The sequence below is a fragment of the Scatophagus argus genome, chromosome 11 (assembly GCF_020382885.2).
Source record: "Scatophagus argus isolate fScaArg1 chromosome 11, fScaArg1.pri, whole genome shotgun sequence".
Taxonomy (NCBI): domain Eukaryota; kingdom Metazoa; phylum Chordata; class Actinopteri; family Scatophagidae; genus Scatophagus; species Scatophagus argus.
The window spans coordinates 17,736,426-17,758,056 of NC_058503.1; the positions used below are offsets into that span (position 1 = coordinate 17,736,426).

The 21,631-nt window shown below is 37.5% G+C and overlaps 1 protein-coding gene across 1 annotated transcript in view; it reads right to left on the bottom strand.

Moving 5' to 3' along the window:
• The window catches only part of lrp1bb (low density lipoprotein receptor-related protein 1Bb), a 138,246-nt gene extending 122,506 nt beyond the window's left edge, over nucleotides 1-15,740 (bottom strand). The window contains exons 1-2 of the mRNA XM_046404484.1: nucleotides 15,609-15,740; nucleotides 242-361 (exon numbers count right to left, since the gene is read on the bottom strand). Coding sequence (XP_046260440.1) covers nucleotides 242-361; nucleotides 15,609-15,735 — 247 coding nt within the window. The 5' untranslated portion in view covers nucleotides 15,736-15,740. The remainder of the gene's footprint in view (nucleotides 1-241; nucleotides 362-15,608) is intronic.
• Nucleotides 15,741-21,631: the final 5,891 nt, after the last annotated feature.

Below are 21,631 nucleotides of genomic sequence, written 5' to 3' on the forward strand. Positions count from 1 at the left end.
AGAAAGAGAAATTGTGTTCTGTATATACAGTACATGTGCGTATCCCTGTATGTTGAGGGTGTAATTCACTGTACATGAGGCATTCAGACAGACAGATGGTTCTCATAAACCCAGCACCGCTTGCTTATTCATATGAAGGAAGTCTGGCCGAGGGCAATGGGAGACTTGGGGAGTGGGGTGATGGTGGTGGTGGTGAGGGGGTCCATGGCAGGAGGACCCCACCAGAGCAGCTGAATCCTACCTCTGCAGCTCGTCCCGTCCTCGCCAACCTCAAAGCCGTCGGCGCAGAAACAGAAGGTGCCATTTCTCGTCATGACGCAGCCGTAGCGGCACCGGAGCTCGTGGCAGGCTGACAGGAGCTCTGCAGGGGGCGAGGAGAAAGAGAGAAAACGGTGAGAATTGGCAAAAACGTCTGGGTGGAATGGAAAATTACTTTTCGGATTTGTCAAATTGCTTTTTCTGAATTTACTCTTGTCTTTGCCCTATCAGCCAAAACTACTCCCTTGTCAACTGACCATTAAGTTTTAGACAAGGGGCTCTATCAATCACCTCATGGAAATGAAAGCAGAATCTATTTGAAGAAGAAAGTTTTTGTGCATTTTACAGGATAACTGCAGGAGGGCCTCAAAAAATAATTGAGAGAAATGTCATTGAGTTAATTATTACATATCAAGGAAAGTGTGTGTTTGTGTGTGTGTGTGTGTGTTTGGAGGGGGGACTCATTATTTCACAATGAGTTAAGTTTTAGTGTCTAATAAATTAAATGACACTAAACAATAAGTTTCATAAACTCCATATAAAGTGCAAGCCACCAATCTAAGACTTCTCAGAAGTAGAAGATTGAAACTTATTGCTAGCCTGACATTATAAAAGTCATTACTTGACTTGACACATTGATTGACTGGGAGAAGCCTCCAGGAAGTGCCAACGTTGTAATTTCCGAAATTTATGATTTGTGATGATGCTCTGTATAGCACTAATCTTTATAAAGAAACGAACAAAGAACGGCTAATTATGGTACGATGAATGTACCAGCAGAATAAATGTCACAATTGAAAATATAACCCTCAAAACAAAGCTTTAATTGCGCAGAGACTGATATGCCACTGCTGAACATTAATTAATGTCAACTCACTGCCCAGAAGATAAAGGCTTACACTGATTTTTGTTCATGTTTCTGTGCTAACCATTTCATGAAACTATGAAACACTTCAGCTGCGGACCAAATGATGTCTTGACAGGGTATATTTACATTCAACAGTGTAGTGAGAACTGAACGCCAATCAAAGCTTCAGTTATCACTACTTTTTGAATGAAAACACAGTTTGGTTTTGATTTTTAAGAACTGGAGTTATGTGTTGTCAGAGGATCAGACACTTTAACACTGAGCTGTCAGAAGTCCATTTTTCATTACAGTATCTAACTTTATCGCAAGCTCACTGACACATTGAGATGAATGGTGAGGTTGGATTGTTTGGAGAGGAATAAATAAAAAAAAGTGAGCACTTTTCAGAGACCAATATGTCAGATAATCACAAAAACAATTTAATACATTGTACTTCTTAGGATCTCTAAGCGTGAGTCATAAAATACCTCTAACTATATAAGCCTGGACTCCACACTCTCAGTGTGTACAAAATATTTTTAATAGTATGAAAAATATGCAGGTAAATTTCAAAGCTTCATAAAGGGCTGAGATGAAACTAAAGGGGTGAACTTTCTGTGTATTTGGTTTTCATATAGTCCTCAGAGTGGGAAAATGACTGAATTTTCATTTTTCTTTTTGAGGTAATAGAGAACAAGCAAACACTGAAGTATTGAAATGGTACATAGCCTGTAACCTTTGGCCTTCCATGACCAAAGAGAGTCTGGGTATTTATTAATAATCCTCACTGACTTATAATGGAGAAATGATTCTGAAAGAGCCAGGAGCCCAGGCTCAATAAACTTTAAAGAGAACCCAGGAACAAACTATTTCAGAGATGCATGCTTTTCTCTGTTTAAAGGATATGCTGTTGACATTAATCATTTTCTGGCCTTTCCATACTCCATTTATCCACCCACAGGAAGACTTGACTGTCAGGGACACCTAGAGGTTTAACCACGCTAAAAACGTGCAAGCATTCATTCAAAGTTGCAGAGAGAAATTTAGTCACAAAAAAATTACTCTTCATTATACAAGACATTTGAGGATTCAAGCCAGACAAACCTATAAACATGTATGCTGCTCTTGAGTTGGTGTGAAGAAAAGAACTTAGTGATGAAGTATCGTGGGGGCAAATTGTCCTCACAACTGAAACAACTCCTGCTTCAAACTGCATGGAAAATGTACGATTACACAACACAACTCATTTTATACCAACTACTAGAGAATGAGATTTCAAATCACCAAACAAGCCAGAAAAAAAAGAAATAACATCTACACTGAAGCCTGCAAGAAACTCTTCTTAGGTGTTTAAGTATGAAAGTTCCACTTCCTGCTGGAGAGCTTAGTGCACTCATATAACCCTTGGAGATATAACCCTGTCTCCTAAACATTGCGTTCATATGCAACTAATTTGCATTTGCTAAGAGGTTTTGTAATGGATTTTGTAATAAGTAAATGTTATGCTGCCAGATTACGTCTTTATTAAAATTATGACAAAGCATTTATGTGGATGTGAGGGCTTATCTCAGTGTACAACATCTGTCGAGTCAAAATGCAAAGTCAGTTTCTCCGATCCAACTTTATGAAAAGCTCAAAGGTGATAACTAGAGTAATATATAATTATGTAACTTGTTAATAGCTTTACTAAGTATAACTAAGTGCCTACATCTGTACTGCCTCAGAGCTTGCAATATGTTTGCCTGGAAAACATTCCACATTGCAACATCTCATTCCTTCTCTCTGTTTTTTAAGAAGAGTTTAGTTTAATTTTAAAAGATGTGAGAATAAATGAATTTCATATTTCTATGTGATTTAATAAATACATCAGATGTGCAGAGTTAAACAACTCGCACAAATGCTGTACGGTACATGCATGCATACAAAAATACACGAGCACTCAGAAAAACATATGACTATCAATGTGTGGCTGCTGCAGTTCCAAAATGCATTTTCAGTTCAATTTAACAAGATGCCATTAAGGTTTTACCCTGTGAAAATGAATGCAACAGTCTGTTAGTTAGCACTGTTAAAGCATTTCTTAATGTGTCTTGAACTGGTGCTGATTATTACATAATATTAAACCATTGTAGCTATCTTGCTTTGCTCAGGTCTATATTACTTAGGTTTAGCTAGTAATTATCACACAGGTGTGAACACTAAATTAGAACCATGCAATGTGAAAAGGCATTTTTGGATTTCTTCCAGATCAGAATGCACACTGCCTTTCAGCCTGAGTTTGTTCTTCCTACACAACCAAATTTGATTCTTGGCAATGCTTATGCAGTCAGGCTTACAACCTTTAAACCTTAATTCACTTGAAGTACTCTGTATTTGCAGCCACAATTAAGAGAGTTGCTTGTCACACATGTCATGAAGGCCAAACTGACAAAAACACATCCTTTCACATCAATTTAGTTAACAGAAAAACGCTAAGCTATTTTACCTGTGTGCTAAATGTCACATGGGTCACTGCCACTGATGCTGCCTTCAAACCACTAGCAAAAGCTAATGTCAAACTAATTCAAAGGATGAGGATATGTTTGTTTTTTCTGAGGGTTTTATGGAGTGAGAGATGCTGAGCATATGGAGGTGGACTGGAGTCAAGCACTTCTAACAAAGTGGAACCTTGCAGTGCTCTACAATGAAATAATACAACACTGAATACAATCATCCACCATGATAGAAATGGCCAGGGTAAACGGCCCAGGCTGAAAATAACCTGAATTACACCTACCTACAAAGAGACATGCGCTGATAGAATTTGTCTGCTTGGATAGATACATTCACACTGGCAGCTATCCTTCTGAGACATTAGCATCTGAATGACTCAGTGCAAACAATTTCTCTGGCTCTTCTGACTGTCATACCCTTTGAGTTGGTGTGTGTCAATCAAATCAAAGAAAAACAATGGGTTTGCATGAAAGGGATTCTTGTAAAAAAATAAAATAAATAATAATAAAAAAGATTCATTATGAAACTGCAGCCTCTTTGACATTTTTTAAAAATCTGTTGGCTATTTGTGTTTGAATTCTCATGCAGCCATAAAGCAGGAAACTTGAAGTGGGTAAAAATATGTAGAGGAAGTGTAGTAGTGATGTACAAGTTTATAGAGTGTATTACTGCTCCAGTTCAAATCTAAGTAATGTAACACTCCACCGTATATGAATAAAGAAAATGTGCTGTCTGGTAAAAATATTTTGAGGTGGTAGGTACATTTAACAAATTAAAACAAACAAAAAAAACAACAACTGTCAGCCCTTGACAGGTGGGTCAAAAAGTGCTGCTGCTTCCAGCCATGTCTGTTTACTCATCATCTAGCTTGTGTGTGGATCCCACGTGACCTATGCATTATTATTCATAGAGTGTTGCCGAAACTAGCATGCATCCCTGTTGTGAAGCAGTATGCAAAATGACTACATGCCGGGCTGGAGATATTCAAAGCTAATCCTTATATCTGCTGAAAGGCGCCAGATGATCAGCTTTCCCTCTTGGCAAATACAGAGTGCTGCAGGGATTGTATATCTGCCGCTGAGGCTGCCTGATGCTTTAAACGTATCTAAAGTTATGCATTGCTACCTCTGAGAACATGAGTCGATAGTAAAGTACATATGGTGGCCTTGACACTATGGTCTGCATATATACTGTACGTGAAAGAGATAAGGATTAGATAGTTATCAGAAACATTTTCTGTGAACAATACCCTTGCTAACTTAATATTATTAAATAGTGGCATTAATAAAAAAAAAACATATTTCTTACATGCCATACCCCGCAAATAGGGATAACACAACTGTGATTAAAGATGTCTTGGCAAAGACAGAGTACACTCAAATTATGAATTATAAGCACAAAGATGATGTGAGAAACGGCATACTTAATTTATTCTATTATCTCCACCCAAAAGTATAATGCTCGCACCTTAAAAGACTCACTCGACTGCAGAAAGTTCAGCGCATATGAAAAAATATTCATGAGATGCTGAACAAACAGATATAAAACAGTAAACAGGGTGAGCTTAGTCATCCAAAACCCTTTTCACAATGTAGGAAACTCAGATTTATAATATGTTGGAATAACTGAAATATGCAATAAATGTTACTCAGTCTGCATTCACAACAGCAAGCCAGTCTAATTTGTAGTCTACTGCCGTCTAATTTGCTCTAATCAGATGTATCAACAGAATGATTCTAGCGATTGCACAAAATTAATTCCATCTGTTTTCACATTATGCCGGATTAAAAAAAAAAAAAAAAATAAAAAGAATGGTGGGTTGAGATATGCGAAGCTCAGACAAGGCTCTGCTGCTTTGTTAAAGGCCTTTCAAGAAAATTATGATTTGCTTAAATTCTATCAGTGATCTGGAAATTTGTAATGTTTCTGGCTGACCAACAGTGTGCTTCAGTTAATGCAAACTGTGAGGGCCAGTTTTCACAGTGGGGAGGGGGGATGAGTCAGTTTAGAGCACAGCACTTAGAAAATGATGAATTTACCACAGACAATAATACAATAACAGGTTAGAAAATAATCACTGAGGTCATGTGGTCATGGTAAATTTGTATTGCAAGATCATAAAAATCTTAGTCATTAAAATCAAACAGAACAGTTTTTGTTTTGACTTGTTTGAAAATCCTAATTACAAAAAGAAGACATTTAAGTTTATTTATTGTCAACCATCTTTCATTTCAGCATGTTGTACGCTTCTCTGTGGCTCCATACATTTCAACATTTCTGCGTGACTTGAATCACAAGGGTAACATATGAAGTGCTGAGCTTACAAGACTTCTGACTGCTGTGAGTTTTGACAGTGTGATCTTTTGCCCTGATCACAACTGGATCCATGAAAGAAACACAGCTAACACACCACTGAGCATTGAAGTAGCTGCCGACGACTTAGACGTATGACCTAAAAAGTGCAGACTTTTTAAGAATCGAGGTTAATGTCAGCAAGCTGTACGCTTCCAGTTTCAGAGGGGAAAACCACCTTAATAATAAAACAGGTCCTCCTACATGCAGACAGTTGTAAAGGGATTCGTTCACAGTTCACAGTCAATTCTTTGGACCCTTGTTGAAGAAACACACAACACTATCTAATATCAAATATGTGCCTTGCCATGGTCCACCTGACTATTTTCACAATTACAAAAATGGTTTTATCCCTTTTAGAAAAATGAAAAATATACAGGGAGCATCATCCTAATTTATTTTATCTTATTCAAAGGTGAGGATTCAAATTTTAATTCAGCTTTACTACTGGAAAACTAGCATGGCACTGAATTCTTTGGGACATAAAATTCTCTCCGGTTTCACTCAAATAAAAAAGTCAAAAAATCTAACTAGCAAACACTTCAGCAAAAGTTTCTCAGACAGTCCATATTCAGGCATGCAGATGGCAGAGCGTGAATGGTGAGTGTGACACTGTTCCTCTGCCAATAAATACTAGAAGGCCCACCATGTACAAGAAAAGACTCACCCAAGACTAAAAGCCAGATTGCCACATCTGGCCTAATTATAGCCTCCCTTTAGAGAGGGCCATGGCTTTTGTCTGGGAATAGCCGGTCTTTACCAAAAACTCTGTTCGTCAAGGTCTATAATTAATGTGGGATCAAATTAGGATGCAAACCCAGCACAGATAGTATACCCATGACTGGCTCAAGGATCTTCTAATTTATGGTTGAGTGGATTTCTCACCCATAAATTAGAAACTTAACCCATTCTGTTGGTCTGTAGCTGTGGTTGGTATCCTCTGGGTGGCAGGATGACAAGATTGACTTCACAATGATGAAATTGGGTCATGAATTCCCTGCGGTTCAAACATTCAAGTGTTTCCAGAAGTGTGCAGGGAAATAATATTTGTATAAGATGTGCAATGATTGGAGTGACACCATTTATTGACAAGGCTTTAGAAAGTTATCTGAGAAGCTTAAGTGTGTCGGCTTTGATGTGACATGGAGCTGTCCGGATGGTCTAGAAGGTATAAATTTTCCCAAGAAATTGAGAGATACAAGCACATATGCATGTCGTTTTGAAAAAAAAAAATGTAATCCTGTAGCTCAAACCAGGGCTCAAATGTGACAGTAAATGTTGTTAATCCCTCAAAGCACAATTCGCAGAGGGATTTGAGAACTGGTATACTGCCAGGCTTCTGACATGCCCTTAAATATTGGAAGAAACATTATGGGTGTGGGTGTTGAAGTCTTCCAGCAAACAATGAAATTTTAATTCTAACCACTCCTTAGGAAGAAAATCCGCTGTAATAGGATTTGATGACACCAGATTGTTTCCTCATATTAGGGAGAGCAATGATATGAGTGACAATATCTTGCCAGATTGTGGAACAGCAAAGTAAGATGCATGAAATATTGATTGCAAGTGTCTGGTATTTATATAGAGTGCAGTGGGGCCTGCCAGTCAGCCCTAACCAGCGTTACCAGGATAACAGGACCTGCAACTTCAACTCCTCAAACAGCAAAACAAAATCTGACATGGGTTTTAAAATTAGATTACCTTTATGTCACGTGACAGTTTGACAGATTCCTTGGAAATTACTGTTAAATCTAAAAATGCTAAATGAAATAAAACACTATTGAAAATCGCAGCCTCATCTTCTCTGATAAAGTGACTGCACTGAGGTAGAATAACACAGTCAAACACACTGCACATTGCGGAGTACCACCGGAGTGGAGGAGAGCAATCACTTTGACTACTTACTGTAAATGTTCCATCCATTAGAGGGGCAAAAATTTAATAAATATGCTAATATGTTACCGTCTACAAGGCTGGTTGGCAGCACATTTTCAACCTACTGAGAAACATTGAAAAAATTATTGAGCTGTATTCATGGCTAGTCATTTTGGAACAAGAGCGTCACTTATCAGAGGCTCCTTCACCCTGGAGAAAAGTGTTTGTTTGAGTTGTCGTAACGAAAAGTTAATCATGTGAGATAATTGAATGTTGTTCAGAGACGGCAGGGCGGAGTTGGGAGGGAAGGTGCATGCTTGACATTGTTTATTTTTCAGAGGCTTTATCATAAGAAAATAAAGAAAAAGGAATCTGGATGTTTTCTACAGTGTTTTTAGTGTTAGAATACCAGAGTCAGAAACTATTGTAAGTTATCAACCAATGTACTCTAGAAAGCAACTATGAAAAAATTAAAATCCCCAAATAGCTTAAATCAGTGTGTTCTCTGCAGAGGGCAAACACATTGCCTTTGACAAGCTGTGCTATGACATGGAAGTCATTGCAGCAATAAAGTCCAGATTACCCTTACGTGGCAGAAATAGAGACACATATTTTGGAATCAAATACATTAGAGAGCTTGTCAAGGCAGAGTGTGGGGAGAAGCAGCTGCACCTCATCATTGTTCAATTCAGCAGCATTCAGAGGAGTTACTATACGAATTCTTTTGTTGGAGTGAGTGAGACCGGCGCAAGCTGACACGGTCCACTCATATATTTAATCATATTCAACCGCTGTGTGCTTGTGGAAGCAGCTGACGACAATGTTTATTTGTTCGTTTATCTTTCCTCTGTGTCATAAAACTTGTTATTAATTTTACAGGTCTTTTTTTTTTTTTTTTTTGCAGATCACAGCGATTGTGTTTCCCGCATATAATATCTAATACTCAATAAGAATGAGTAAGCACTGATATATCAGCTTAACTTTGCATGCTTTGAGTGTAAGGATGCACACAAACTTTAAAAGAACAGCTCGGACCCAGATTTTGGGTAAGACAACCAATGCAGTATTTAAACAAAGAATCTTGAAATTTAAATTGCAGATGACTGCAATCCCCTCTGTGTTGCACAAGTAAATGGTGGAATCTCTTCAGTTCTGTCATTTCAAAGGAAAAGGTGTCTTTTTGTACAAGCTCCTTTTGTTGCCTTTAAGTTCATATATGGATGTACTGCACATTTTCTTGATAGCCAAGGCTATTTGAAAATGAAGAATAGTTGCAGTCCAGATTAACGATGGATTACATACCAGCCATCACCAAATTTTTACTACATCAACAATAAGTCTCATAGAGCATTGACTTGGAATGAGCTTGGTTCCATATAACAATAGTAATAATGATAAAAAAAAAACAATAAATAAAAACAAAGCTTCAAAGTCTAACTGTGAACTACTTTTGCCATTTTACTGTATCTTTAGTTTGCTAAATTTCTCAGGGGGTAAAGTTGAGCATTTTAACATGGGGTTTTATGGGCTTTGACTTGCTTTTAGAGCCAGTCTCAAGTGGCTATTTGGGAAACTGCAGTCTTCAAATCCTTTACTTAAGTACTAATGCCACACCATAAGCATCTGCATTCCAAACCATAAGTAAGTATTGTAAGTATTATATAAAAAACGTCTTCACGGTGCAGTGAAATGTACCTTGTTAGTGTCATTCTATTACGTATTTTGTTTCTGAATTAATATTAATGTTGTATTTTACAGCTGTTAGCTGCTGAAGGTTGTGCTCATAACTATTTTCTATACTGTTGTTAAGTTTATTCTACAGCATTTCATCATGTTCCATAATATCATCTTATATTATAGCATCGCCGTCCAGTGAGAACCGTCATTTAAATATTCAATTTGTGCCAAGAAAAACAGCCCTGATTTCAGCTTCAGGAACAATGCATTTCGGAGCCAATCAAAGAAGGTTTTTAAATAGTTTATTTAAGAAGTAGGACAATTTTTAACCCATGAAGGAACATTTAATTCTCCACTTTATGGTCCAGATCTGCTGACGCATTGATTCAGCAATTGGTTCGTGCGTTAGCCTGACAGAGGGACTGATGGAGGTTAAAATCCACATAACTGAACAATTGTAGCAGTACATGGAGAGAAAAACAGGTCATTTATCTGAACTAATTTTAGATATTAGAAGATATTAGGTAGCAGATGCACAACACTGATCCATTATTTGTCTTAGACAGTACTCTTGAATTCTTTACACAAAAAGAGAGGAGAGAGATCAGGGAGCATCAAACCTCCTCACTGGGGGAAAACCTTAGAATCAGAGCCTGCATGGGGATGAAATGGAATAGTGAGTGCCAACATTCACTGTGGCAGAGACAGTATAGTCGCACTGAGAGCAGTGAAGCGGCTCCTTATTTGGCAATGAGAGAGTGAGCACAGGTGTGACAGCTTAAATAGAACACTACATTGTAATAGCATTTTGGAAATGTCTATACAGAACCCATTCTCATTGGAAAAACATCCATATAGGTCGTCTGTGCAAGCAGCTTACTCCAACACATCTTTACATGGATTGTTATAATGCGACTCATACAGTACATAAAGTAACTTCCCCCTTACTAGCATACTTAACATGTGTCTTTTATGTGATGTAATGTTTATGCAACAAACACAACAATAGTTTTGTTACTTATACCTACTCAAGTAGATAAAGTGCCTGAACAAAACTGTGAACATTTCACAACATTAATGACATGACAACGAAGGTCTGCTATGTCTGATGCTGTTACAGTCCGAAGGCCATTCGACATGTTCACTGTGAGGCAAGCAACTCAGACTGTCTGAAGTGGCTTCACAGGCTTCAGTCTTTAAAGCTGGAAGGTTAACAAAGTGAAAATTACATCTTTTGTGAGCTGTTTAAAGTTCAAATTGACCCTTTTTCTGTATGGGCAGGTTTTTTATTTTTTTCTGCTGAACACCTCATCAACAAATGATGATGCCTGACTGCAGTAAATGTCAAGCAATCACGAGCTACCACTAAATGAGGTTATTAATGATGAATGTTATGGCTTGGGTCGAGTTTAGTTAGGGGAAAAAATGCCATGCCATGTGTTATCTAAATGTCGGTAGAAGTGAAACATGTGAGCTTCATGTCATTCTCATACTAGCAGGCATTTTTACATGTATAACTGCTCAACCAATTCTGTGTCATGTGAATTAAATATTCACTCAGAATTAGTCAGATCTACAGTAAGAACACAACTGTGTTTCATGCAGTATTAAATGCGAGATAAAATCAATGACTAAAATGCTTGTCAGTTAAGGCTGTGCGCTATTTTGCCAATGAAAACTAAAGTAGCTAAATACTTTTTGCAGTAACAGTATCTGAAATGATCTTTAACTTAGTCTAGCACTGATAAAAATATGATGAAAAAACCCATCACATCTAAACTGCCTTTTTCCTGAACTCAATAGACAAACTAGAGCTATTGATACTGTTTTTATTTGGTTCGTATATAGCATAAGAACTCTCTCCTTATAAGATGGCATTGGCTTGTGTATTTCCATGATGTAGTGCTTTCGCTCTACAAACTGCACACAGAAAATGCAATAAAATTTGCAGTGTATTTCTTATGTTTCTTGCTATTATCACAAGTAGCATATATTTTTAATGTGCATATACATGTAATTACTGATTGCAGCGTTGTGTCACATTTTAACATGTTACTCATGTTTAAGTGCATGTTCTGCTACCTTTGCAAAATACAAAATGAACAGACAAAATATTGCATTGCAAAGTCTTGAAGATAATCTCTTAGCACTACTTACATCAATATTCAAACTGCCATGAAAACTGAGCCCAGGCTGTGGTGCATCTGACTCTCATCTGACTTTAATGTTGATTATCTGTCTGGGAACTCATACGCAAAAGGCTGTGTGAACTCTTCATACAGAGAAGTGCCATTTAGTATATAATAATATCACTATGCAAGAAATTTCATCCAATTTTTAATGAGGCAGCTTTAGGTAATATAGCCAGAACCATGTAACCACAGGAGTCACTGTGGGCAACGAGGCTCAGCTACCTCCCAGTGAACATAACTGGACACCAGACTGGGACCTCTGGAAGCAGCTTAGGCCACATTGGTGACAGATGATGAGGACTATGACTCAGGGAATGAGAAGAAACAGGAGAGACGGGAAGCCACAGAGTGGAAAAGAACGGTAAATGAAATGTTAAGCAAATCACCACTGTGCTTTATCATTCAGTTATACAATTTCCTGCACTATATATAGTCAAGACTGCACTGACTGACATTTACTTTGAGACTGCAATGTGACAGCAATGAGCTGGCATCAATCTATCAGTCATCTCTGATGACACTGCTGTAAATATGCTATAATGATCAAGTCTCTAGTCAGATTCCTTCACTAGTTAAAAGAAAAAGCAGAATGCAAACCCAAGAGTACTGATAAATGTTTGTATTTAATTAATTTGCAACAATAAAAAGATGATACTTTGTTGAGTCAAAAGTAATTTTGGTGAAAAAGTCAAAACAATGAGCAAACAGACGTGGATTAAGGATTGGCATCAAAATTAAACTTTCATGTGTAAATCTAAACAACTTCTCCAACTTCCGTTTCCAAGATTCCTACTAAGAAATTCCTTTTTTATACAGTGTGCTCATTTTCTGGGCCTGGCCTAAAGAGCAAAAGTCTGAATATGGAGTATGAGGCTGAATGGTGTTTATTTAAGTCTTCCTCAATGCAAGCAGTAAAGATTTCACAGATTCCACAGCCATGAGCATCTGATTAAGAACGAGCAAGTTTCCTGAAGGTGAACGAAAAGAGTTTGCTGGTTTTCCATCTAGGCACCTTCATATCAAGGCCTCTCGGGACACTCAGCATGTATATTCATAAGAGGTGAGCAGGAAAGGGAGGGAAAGAAAGTTTTGTAAGGGACCCAGCTGGTTGTCTAAAACTTCTCTTTGGTGACCTCAATTTCTCCTGCTTCCCAATGAGCTTGGTCTGTCCGTGTGGGACTGAGCACACTGTACTGTATGTCTCCCTGAGTGAACTTAAGCAGAAGGATGGTGCCACACAACAGTGTTATCTTTAACATGAAATCAAAATAAATAAATAAAGCAAGCAAAGAAAGCAAGGTACTGCTTCTACAAGACAAAAATTTTCCTTGCAAAAGAATCAAGCTGTCTACTGCTGTAGGCAAAAGCAAAAAAAGGTCTAAACAGCTGACTGCAGTGTTGCATTAAGGTGTGGATTGTTGGCATTCAGATCACACATTCAGATGAATCAGAACGTGTGTTTTAAAGGACTTTAGAGCACAGAAGTGCCACGTTACCCATTCAAAAAATAACGTAACAGCTCTTAGGCTCTATGCAGGCCATACAGCAGGGTTATGTAAGAGGAGACAAGAAGGGAAAGTGAAAAAGCACATGTTGTTAGGGTTATGGAAGGTATAAAGCCACAGAGACCCCAAATTTTACACATTTAGTCAAACAGAAAGCTGTGGTGACTTGAAAGTAATGATGAAATATGCACTAGATCTACTGTTTGGTAGTTTGGGATTTGAAATAGCTGACATTCTAACCTTGATGCCTTGAACAAAAAATGTGAAATGCAATGCAGCACATCCAAATTAAATTGGTGCATATGCCCATGCACGCTTCTAGATTTATTATGAGTTCAAGTGTGTCTGTCCTTCATTTAGCTCATTGAATTTTAAGTTAAAGAAAAAAATAACATTTTTTAAAGAGATTAGAGGTCTTGAAATCACAGTTTACCTAATAATAAGATACATAAATGAGATTTTGAATTTAGTCATAATATAATCAGATTGATTAGAGTAAACTAAATAAATCTTTTTCCTACCTTTAATATCTCTGACTTTTATAGTTCTTTTTACTTTTGTGTCTTTGAGGTGTCCAATATGAGGTTGGCATGTAAAGTAAGAAAGAATTTTTTTTCTCTTTCATTTTTTGCTTTTATATTACTTTTTCTTATTATGTAATATATTTTTAGTCAGTCTTTTCTTTTGAGTTCACCAATTCCAATTTAGAGGTGGTTACAGGAAGTCTTTGTCCTTTTATTTTTACTCCAAAATAAAGAAATATTCAAGAGAAGAGAATTCCATTAAAAAAAAAATCATTGTCTGTCCTTTGTTCTTCCCAAACTCATTTTACTTTCTCTGGGAGACTGTGGCCAATGACTCATTACTGCTCCGGGTAAAATACAGCAAGGTGAGGCTTACTGCTATTATATTTTAATTGTATGCTCGCAGTATATTAGAAGGTTTTCTAATTGGTTTCCTTCTGGGGGAATCTGTAATGGAGATAGTATTTTATATAGCTGCAAATAGAATTAATGCTTTGTCATGAGAGCTGCTGTATGTGTGAAGGATTTTTCTTCCCATGAACATAAAGTTGAATGAGGTAGCCGATCCAGCAAGTGATCATTTAGATCTTTATTGCCTTGTCCTTCCAGTGTCAGTGGATTCACTGCCATTTCTCTGTCTATACTGACACACTTCTGCAGTATAAATGTATAAATACCTGCAGCTTCTACCTGGACTGACTGAGCAATTCTCTCAGGTTGCATTCTGCATTTTCATTAAACCTGACATGACATGAACACAGTATTTTAGCCACACTTGCAGACCTCTTATCCTGCTTTGCTGATTAGTGAGATGAACAGACCTCGAGGTAATAAGACCAGTTTTTAGCAGAATTCAGCAGATTTGGAAAGAAGTATCAGATGTATGATATTGCAGTTACATTACAGGCCTTACTGCCCAAAGCAAGGTTTTACTGTATAAATACTTCATTTATCCTAGGTGATCTATAAACTTAATTGGGAGTTTTTAAACAAAACAGGACATGCTGCACGATGTTACTGATTTAATTCCATAATCTGGTCTCAGACAGTCTACTGAGTAAATCCATCAATGCAAGCACTAGTGTTAGGAGTGAAACTCGGGAGTTGGAGAGTTTTCTGCTTCATGCCAACAAACACTGGGATGCTTTATAGCTGTGAATCAGATTCTACCATATCTTTGCACCTAGCACTCACACAGAGACTAAGCCCAGCATGACTTTAACTTTCTTACAGGTCAAGAAAAGGTTGTAGTTTCTGCCAAACAAGGTCCACTGTTGTGCCAAGACTGAAGAAATCATGAGGCATGTTGCCTTATCACAGAAGCCAGGTGTCCATAGCAGCTTGGTATAGTTGCAAAGAATGTGGGCAACAACAAAAACTTGTGTACAACACAACACCTGGTGTTACCGTCCCACTGTGTCTCATGTCTGCTCTGACAGGAAGGATGATGAGAGGTAACCTTGGCAACCAGCTTAACCACTGAAGTAGGAAAGTGTCAGCCCAAGCCACCCTTTCATGAATTTAGCATTTGTATTATGAGTCATTGCATTGCATTTGTAATTGTATTAAGGATATACAAAAATTAAATATTGCTTAACTAAGTTAATGTGAAAATGACTATAATTAATAAAAAGCACACTTCAGCTTTACATTTACTTGTCTGAAGTTTGGTGATAAATAAATTATGCAAAGCACATGAACAGGGAATAAAAGGAAGGCATTTTCCACAGATATATATTTTTCAAATGAATTTAACTATCTTAATAATCCAAATAAAATGAGCCTGATAAGATTAATTAACATAATAATGAGAATACCCATTTATTTAAGTATTCTAAACCCAAGGCGAAAAGAGTCAGAATATGAGAGCATCATTAACTCTTACCTCGACAGTGAACTCCTTCATCATAGCTATCTTCACAGTCTCTAGCCCCATTGCAGAGTTTATTGAAATGAATACATTTTTTTGTCCCGATACACTGTATATGATTGAGGGGACATCTGATCACCATCTCCTGTGCACCTGAAGAACAGAAAGAACAAAGTGTCAAAAAACTTTATTTCCATTTATTTCATCATTAACGATTCACGTGTCAGTTTAGTGCAAGGCTAAATGAGCTTCAGTGTTTTGTTGTTTTTTTTTTTGTTTTTTTTTTTCAGCATATGGTGTATTACTTCCAGTGGGAGACTAAAAACCATGTGTGACATAAATTTGCATACTTCATTGTTGTTATCATTTGTGTTTTTTGCAGTTAAACATTTTTTTTTTCCCCAGTATTTTTGAGTAAAGTGCTGATACCTTTCATATAGGAGGCGAGATAACCTGTGCATATGCAAATATATTTATACATCACAGCATTGTTCCTTACACACAACAGATGTTCGCCACACCGCTTTGCAGCTGCACTGTTGAAATCCTATAACAAACTGCCCGACTCTCCCTGCCAGCCAGGCAAACAGCAGAGAGCAGCTGTTTAAGGATTCATGAGGCACATAGGTGACCCTCATTCATGTGGCAGACACAAGAGCGCATAAAACACAGCTGACCGGTGCACCAGCACTGTAAATGTGTCACATCTCCACCTTAACTACACTGATATCAATTACCAGTGTGCTTTTGCAGCCATTTAATGGGAAGATTTATCACCTATGTGAAGGGATCTGTAACAATCCCCGCAGTTCTCTCACCCCTAGGAACTCACATCCAAGCACACTTGGACCATCTTGACTGGGCGGTTACTTATTCTCGACGTCCATTTCTACTTTGTAAGGTAAGAGATGCCGCAATTTATGTGGCTATTACAATGAGAGCTGCCATTCCCTGCTAATTTAAAGAAGGAATATGTAGACAAGAAGATGTGCGTTTGATTGAATTAATAATGACTCATATTAGTTTCTCCTCCAAAGCATTTTTATTGCTTTTAAAGGGTAGCAGGAGAGCTCCTTCTTTAATGAATATTTCTTGGCCATCTCTTCAAGCCCCAGTGACTCACACCATTTCTATGCCATATTTAGGTGAGTCAAATATAAGTGACCTTGTCGCTGGGAGTTCATATTTCATACATGAGCAAACTGGCGGCCTCATCTGCTGGGTTTCAAAATGTGTTTAAAGCATCACTCTTTTCATTTCACTGGCAGCTCCTTTCGGAATGCACTTTTTGATGTCTGAGCTCCTTTCAAAGCTCATGCACAAAAATCTATTTGCCAAATCATCATGCATACAGTGCATTTTAAAAAAAATATATTATAAAAGGTTTAACTTGCTTTCTAAATGATCATTACTATACACAGAGATTCAGTCTTTAAAATACCACCAAGGCTAAATGCTGAATTTACACACTTGACTTTTATGACAGCAATCGTTTAAAAAAAAGGGAAAAATGCTCACATTTCTTAAATCTCACATTGGGAATCAAGCTAAATAAGTTGTAGATCCTGTTTTATGTTTCAAAACATACAAGACATTTTCACTCATGACAGAAAAAGGAGACACTGCCACAGAACATTCAAGCCAGTGTCACACCAAAGCACATGTCCATTTGGCAAATTTACTATTTAACACACAGCTGTAAAGGTCTCTGACAAGGTAACAGTGTTGTCAGCTTCTCCCCGTGTTTTCGCTCCACATGGGCTCTAATATAATGTGATAAGGGAAGGGATGGCGCATGAATATTCAGCAGCTCTGATCTGTCATGCAGGGATACACAGATGGTCTCTCAACGGCTGAGGTGCTTAGAATTCCTGTCAAATCCCAAACTACTGTACTGTACTGATGATTGCTCAAAGTCGTATATGCAGGATAGTACACTATGTCACATAATGCTTCCTCTGACAGCTATACTGGAGATGCTCCCTCCTTAACTTCCCATTCCAAGGTGCTGAATGATCCTTCACTCCAACATCCTGCACACCGTGTGTTCACTTCACATGAGATTCCCTTGAGCAATCCCCACTGCACTGAGTTTCAGTTTGGCCAAAGCTGGAATCTCTTGTATAAGGAACACAGTCAGTTTCAGATCAGACAAAATAGGCAAATAAATAAAAAATGCACAAGTAATTACTACTCCCCAGAGGCCACCAGTGATAGTAAGCTGAGAGATGAGCATCTTCAGAAGCAAATAATATTAGTGTCTGTTGCCTGGTCAGATATTTCATAGTTGCATTTTTAGGCTCAGTGTTTAAACGAATGCAGTGACAACCTCGAACAAAAACTGATTCTTGCAAAAAAAGACCTGTTTCATATATGTTTATGGATATTTAGGGAATTCTTACATATTCATATAATCAGATATCGTCATATTTTTCTGAGAACATATGTTTTGTTTGTAGATAAATCAGATAATCTCTGTGCAAACTAGCACAGTTTGCATGTTGTCAGTTGTCATTTCAGTGGTCAGCTCAGAGGGATGTATGTTTTTTTATATTACCAAAGACCACACCAATAGTGGCTTTCATTGTGCCTTTAAACATACAGTAAACATACAGTCAATTTCAATGTGATAGAAGCTATAACAGTGTGTCAGTGGAAACTCAAAGAGCGGAAACAAAATTCAATCGTCATTATTTGTTAATATCTTTTTTTTATTATTTAATTTTTTTCCCCCTATGCTTTTCCTACTGTGTCATGTCAAAATATCTTCAATGAAAAGACACGTGAAACTTTGAGGATGGAAACACCTATTCAGTTCCACTATAGATGCACAGAGACTTCACGATAATGTACTGTGACAAACGGCTATTGTTGAAATATAGAGGTTTTGCAAAAGCACACAAAGTTGATGGAAACACATGGCTTAAAGCCAACACAGGCTTAAAGTGAGCTGACACATCATGAAAAAGCGGAATCAGACATACAGACAGACAGAAAGAGAAAATCGTAGTAAACCGTAGTATAGGTCCCAGTTGTATGAGGCAATTCCTTATGTATAAACCTCCTATTATTTAAGATGAAAACTGCACAGTCCCAGTAATGGTTTGATAAATGAATAATGTCCTGAGACGAAATGGGTAAACACACTTAAATACCATTTTAATCATAACACCTTGAGTGGAAGGCAGATGCTCCCCTGGTAAGATGAAAAAAAAAAAAAAAATAACGATACTGTGATGTGCTTATTCAGGTAAGCAGAAAACATTTAAGTTCCGCATCAATATTTATTAATGTCTTATTTTACTACAACACAGCTATAAATTACATGAAACATTCCTATCTAGTCTAAATGCAGGACATATATTATTGAAAGTGCTGCAGCCAAACTGCAATTATACTGAATACGAGCTTCAAACCTAAAACATATTTTGCAGAATGCAAATAAATGACAGCTGGTAAGCTTCAAGGGTGAATCTTGAATCCTATATCATATTTCACTTATCATCAGCATTGTGGGTTTCAAGGTGTAATATTTAAGGGTGGGCAATATGACTAAAATCATATTACCTTGTAAGAGAGCTAAATTTGGGAGATTGTGCGACAACATGATACTGGCAGATAGCTCCCATGGCTTAGCAGCCTCAAAGCAGGTTGCCAGAATATATGATGGCACTGTACATTTCTACAAATCAGAGATTCTGAAAGTTTACATTTGAAGTTTTGATTATGTCTGCTCTTCTTCCTCAGAGGAAGATTCCACATTGGGTGAAAATTACAGATCTGCTGTTATCCCTCCCCACAGTCACCTTATTCAATTCTCCTCGCTCATTTCCTAGAAAATTGCAAGAACTTCTTGGGCATTTATCCATCTTTTGTACCAGTTCATGTTATCCAAATCTTGTAGGCCTAGGTTTGACCTATTAAACACAAGATGTTTCTAAGCTAACAGATGTGGGGTGTGAATGTTGAGCACAACATTATTGAGTGGGTGCTGAGGGGTAAAAATGACCCCTCAGTGGCTCAGTAGATGTTTTCAACCAAAATTCTGACACACATATTACATAATGCACCTAATGATCATTGCTGAGTGTATTGGGTGCTAGTAAGATCACAGATTAAATATTAAATTAAAAAATTCCACTGCTGTTGCCCACTTTGAAGAGAAACTGAGGAGAAATCAGCAGGGCCAAACCAATGCCTTCTATCTAATATAAAATGAGAGGCTTTGGGGAAAAAATCTCTGTAGCTATGTTCATTATGATAATCATGTTAATCTGAGCCACTGCCAGTTTATGCAGAATAATGATTCCTAAAGGAAAGTAACAGAGGACCCCTCAGCAGAAGCAACTCCTTGAACTGTACTTGAACTTTGTACACAAATTCATTTTATTAAAATAACAGATCATTTCATTTTCTTAATTTATAGTTAAAGTTAAGGGTGAAAATAGCTTCTCAATGCCTGGCAGACAGCCAGACAGTAGTGATCGTGATAAAGTGCTGTGCAGCTTAAATAAACTGCATCTGTGGATCTGTGAACAGAAGGCAATACCCAGATGACCCAGTCAGGATCTGCACAAGCCTGTGAGCCAACTTTCTGATAATAGATGGGTCTGATTTGGGTCCAGGTCTGGCATTTCTTGGTTCTGCATGGGTTCGGCTCCCAGCTTTAAAATAATAGATGGGTCTGGTTCAGCTCCAGGTAGTACATTTACAGGTCTTTTTAGGTTCAGGCATGAATTCTGGACCCATAAACCCCTCTAATGCACTCCCCTTTTCAATTTTTAACTCATTATCATTATCATTGCATAAATAACTAATCTATTCATAAGAATCATGATTTTTCAAAATCAGTTAGGTTGATCTGAACCTAAGCCAAAATATCAGAAGGAACACAGACAGCAATTGCTTTCACACATTGCACTGTATTTCATTGCAGCTATTTTGCCTGTAGGCAAGTAATAATTGACCACATGCCTTATAAGCCACCACAAATCCACCTATGTGAGCAAATATCCTCCAACAACTTAGAAAGAAAATTGTGCTTTTACAAAATTTGATATTTTTGTCAGAGCATGAGCAGTGATTGCTACAGTCTGTGTAGTTATATTAGAGATGTATGCACATGCATACCCATAATATGCATAAAATGGACACAGATAATGTGCAATAGGTTAAACAAGAGTGGAGTGGAATTGTAAACTAACAATTCACCCTAACATGTTCAAAGGAAGCAGTGGTCTGAATAGGAAGGGCTCTTTAAAAGAATTATTTTCTTGCGTGACCTTTACATCCTTGGCATTTGAAATGATGTACTCAGCCAAAAGAGCTTCTTTCGCTGTATTTGGCTGACCCCAGACATAGATAATATTTTCTGCAAGTCAGAACTCCAAAGACTGAGATTCTTCAGAGAAAGTGGGAAAGAAAACCTGTGTGACCATGAGATTAAATGTTGTGATTTTTAGTACGCCTAGAGACAGACATGGATGCAGAACAATGAGCAATCATTGACTATTAACTAATCACATGGAGCTGCTGAGAAGCAGCCAGTGGCACAGTACGAACTGAACAATTTTGTAATGGGGAAATGTGTATGCTTTGCATGTTTGTGGTTATGCATGGCCTGCATTTGGTGATGCTCTGCCAGGCCTGTGCTACACCCATTTTCAGTTCTTATATGAATGTTGGGCTCTCTGTATTATAATTTAATTAAAGAGTTTGGTCTAGACCTGCTCTAAATGTAAAGTGTCATGAGATAACTTTTGTTGTGAATTGGCACTATATAAATAAACTGAATTGAATTGAATTGAAATATGTTGGATCAATAGAATTAAATCTAGCAAAGGCCAAAGGATTTATGATTTCCTTTATGTACGTTTTCTGTCGATCCTCAGTGATATATTCTGACAAGACATTTATATTAAAGCAAAATATTGAGTGAATATACCAATATGTTTACAGTTATGTGTGTATTCCATTTAAAAGGCTACAGTCATACCGATATGTACTAGGTCATTCTCCTAATACCAAGAAATGGCATG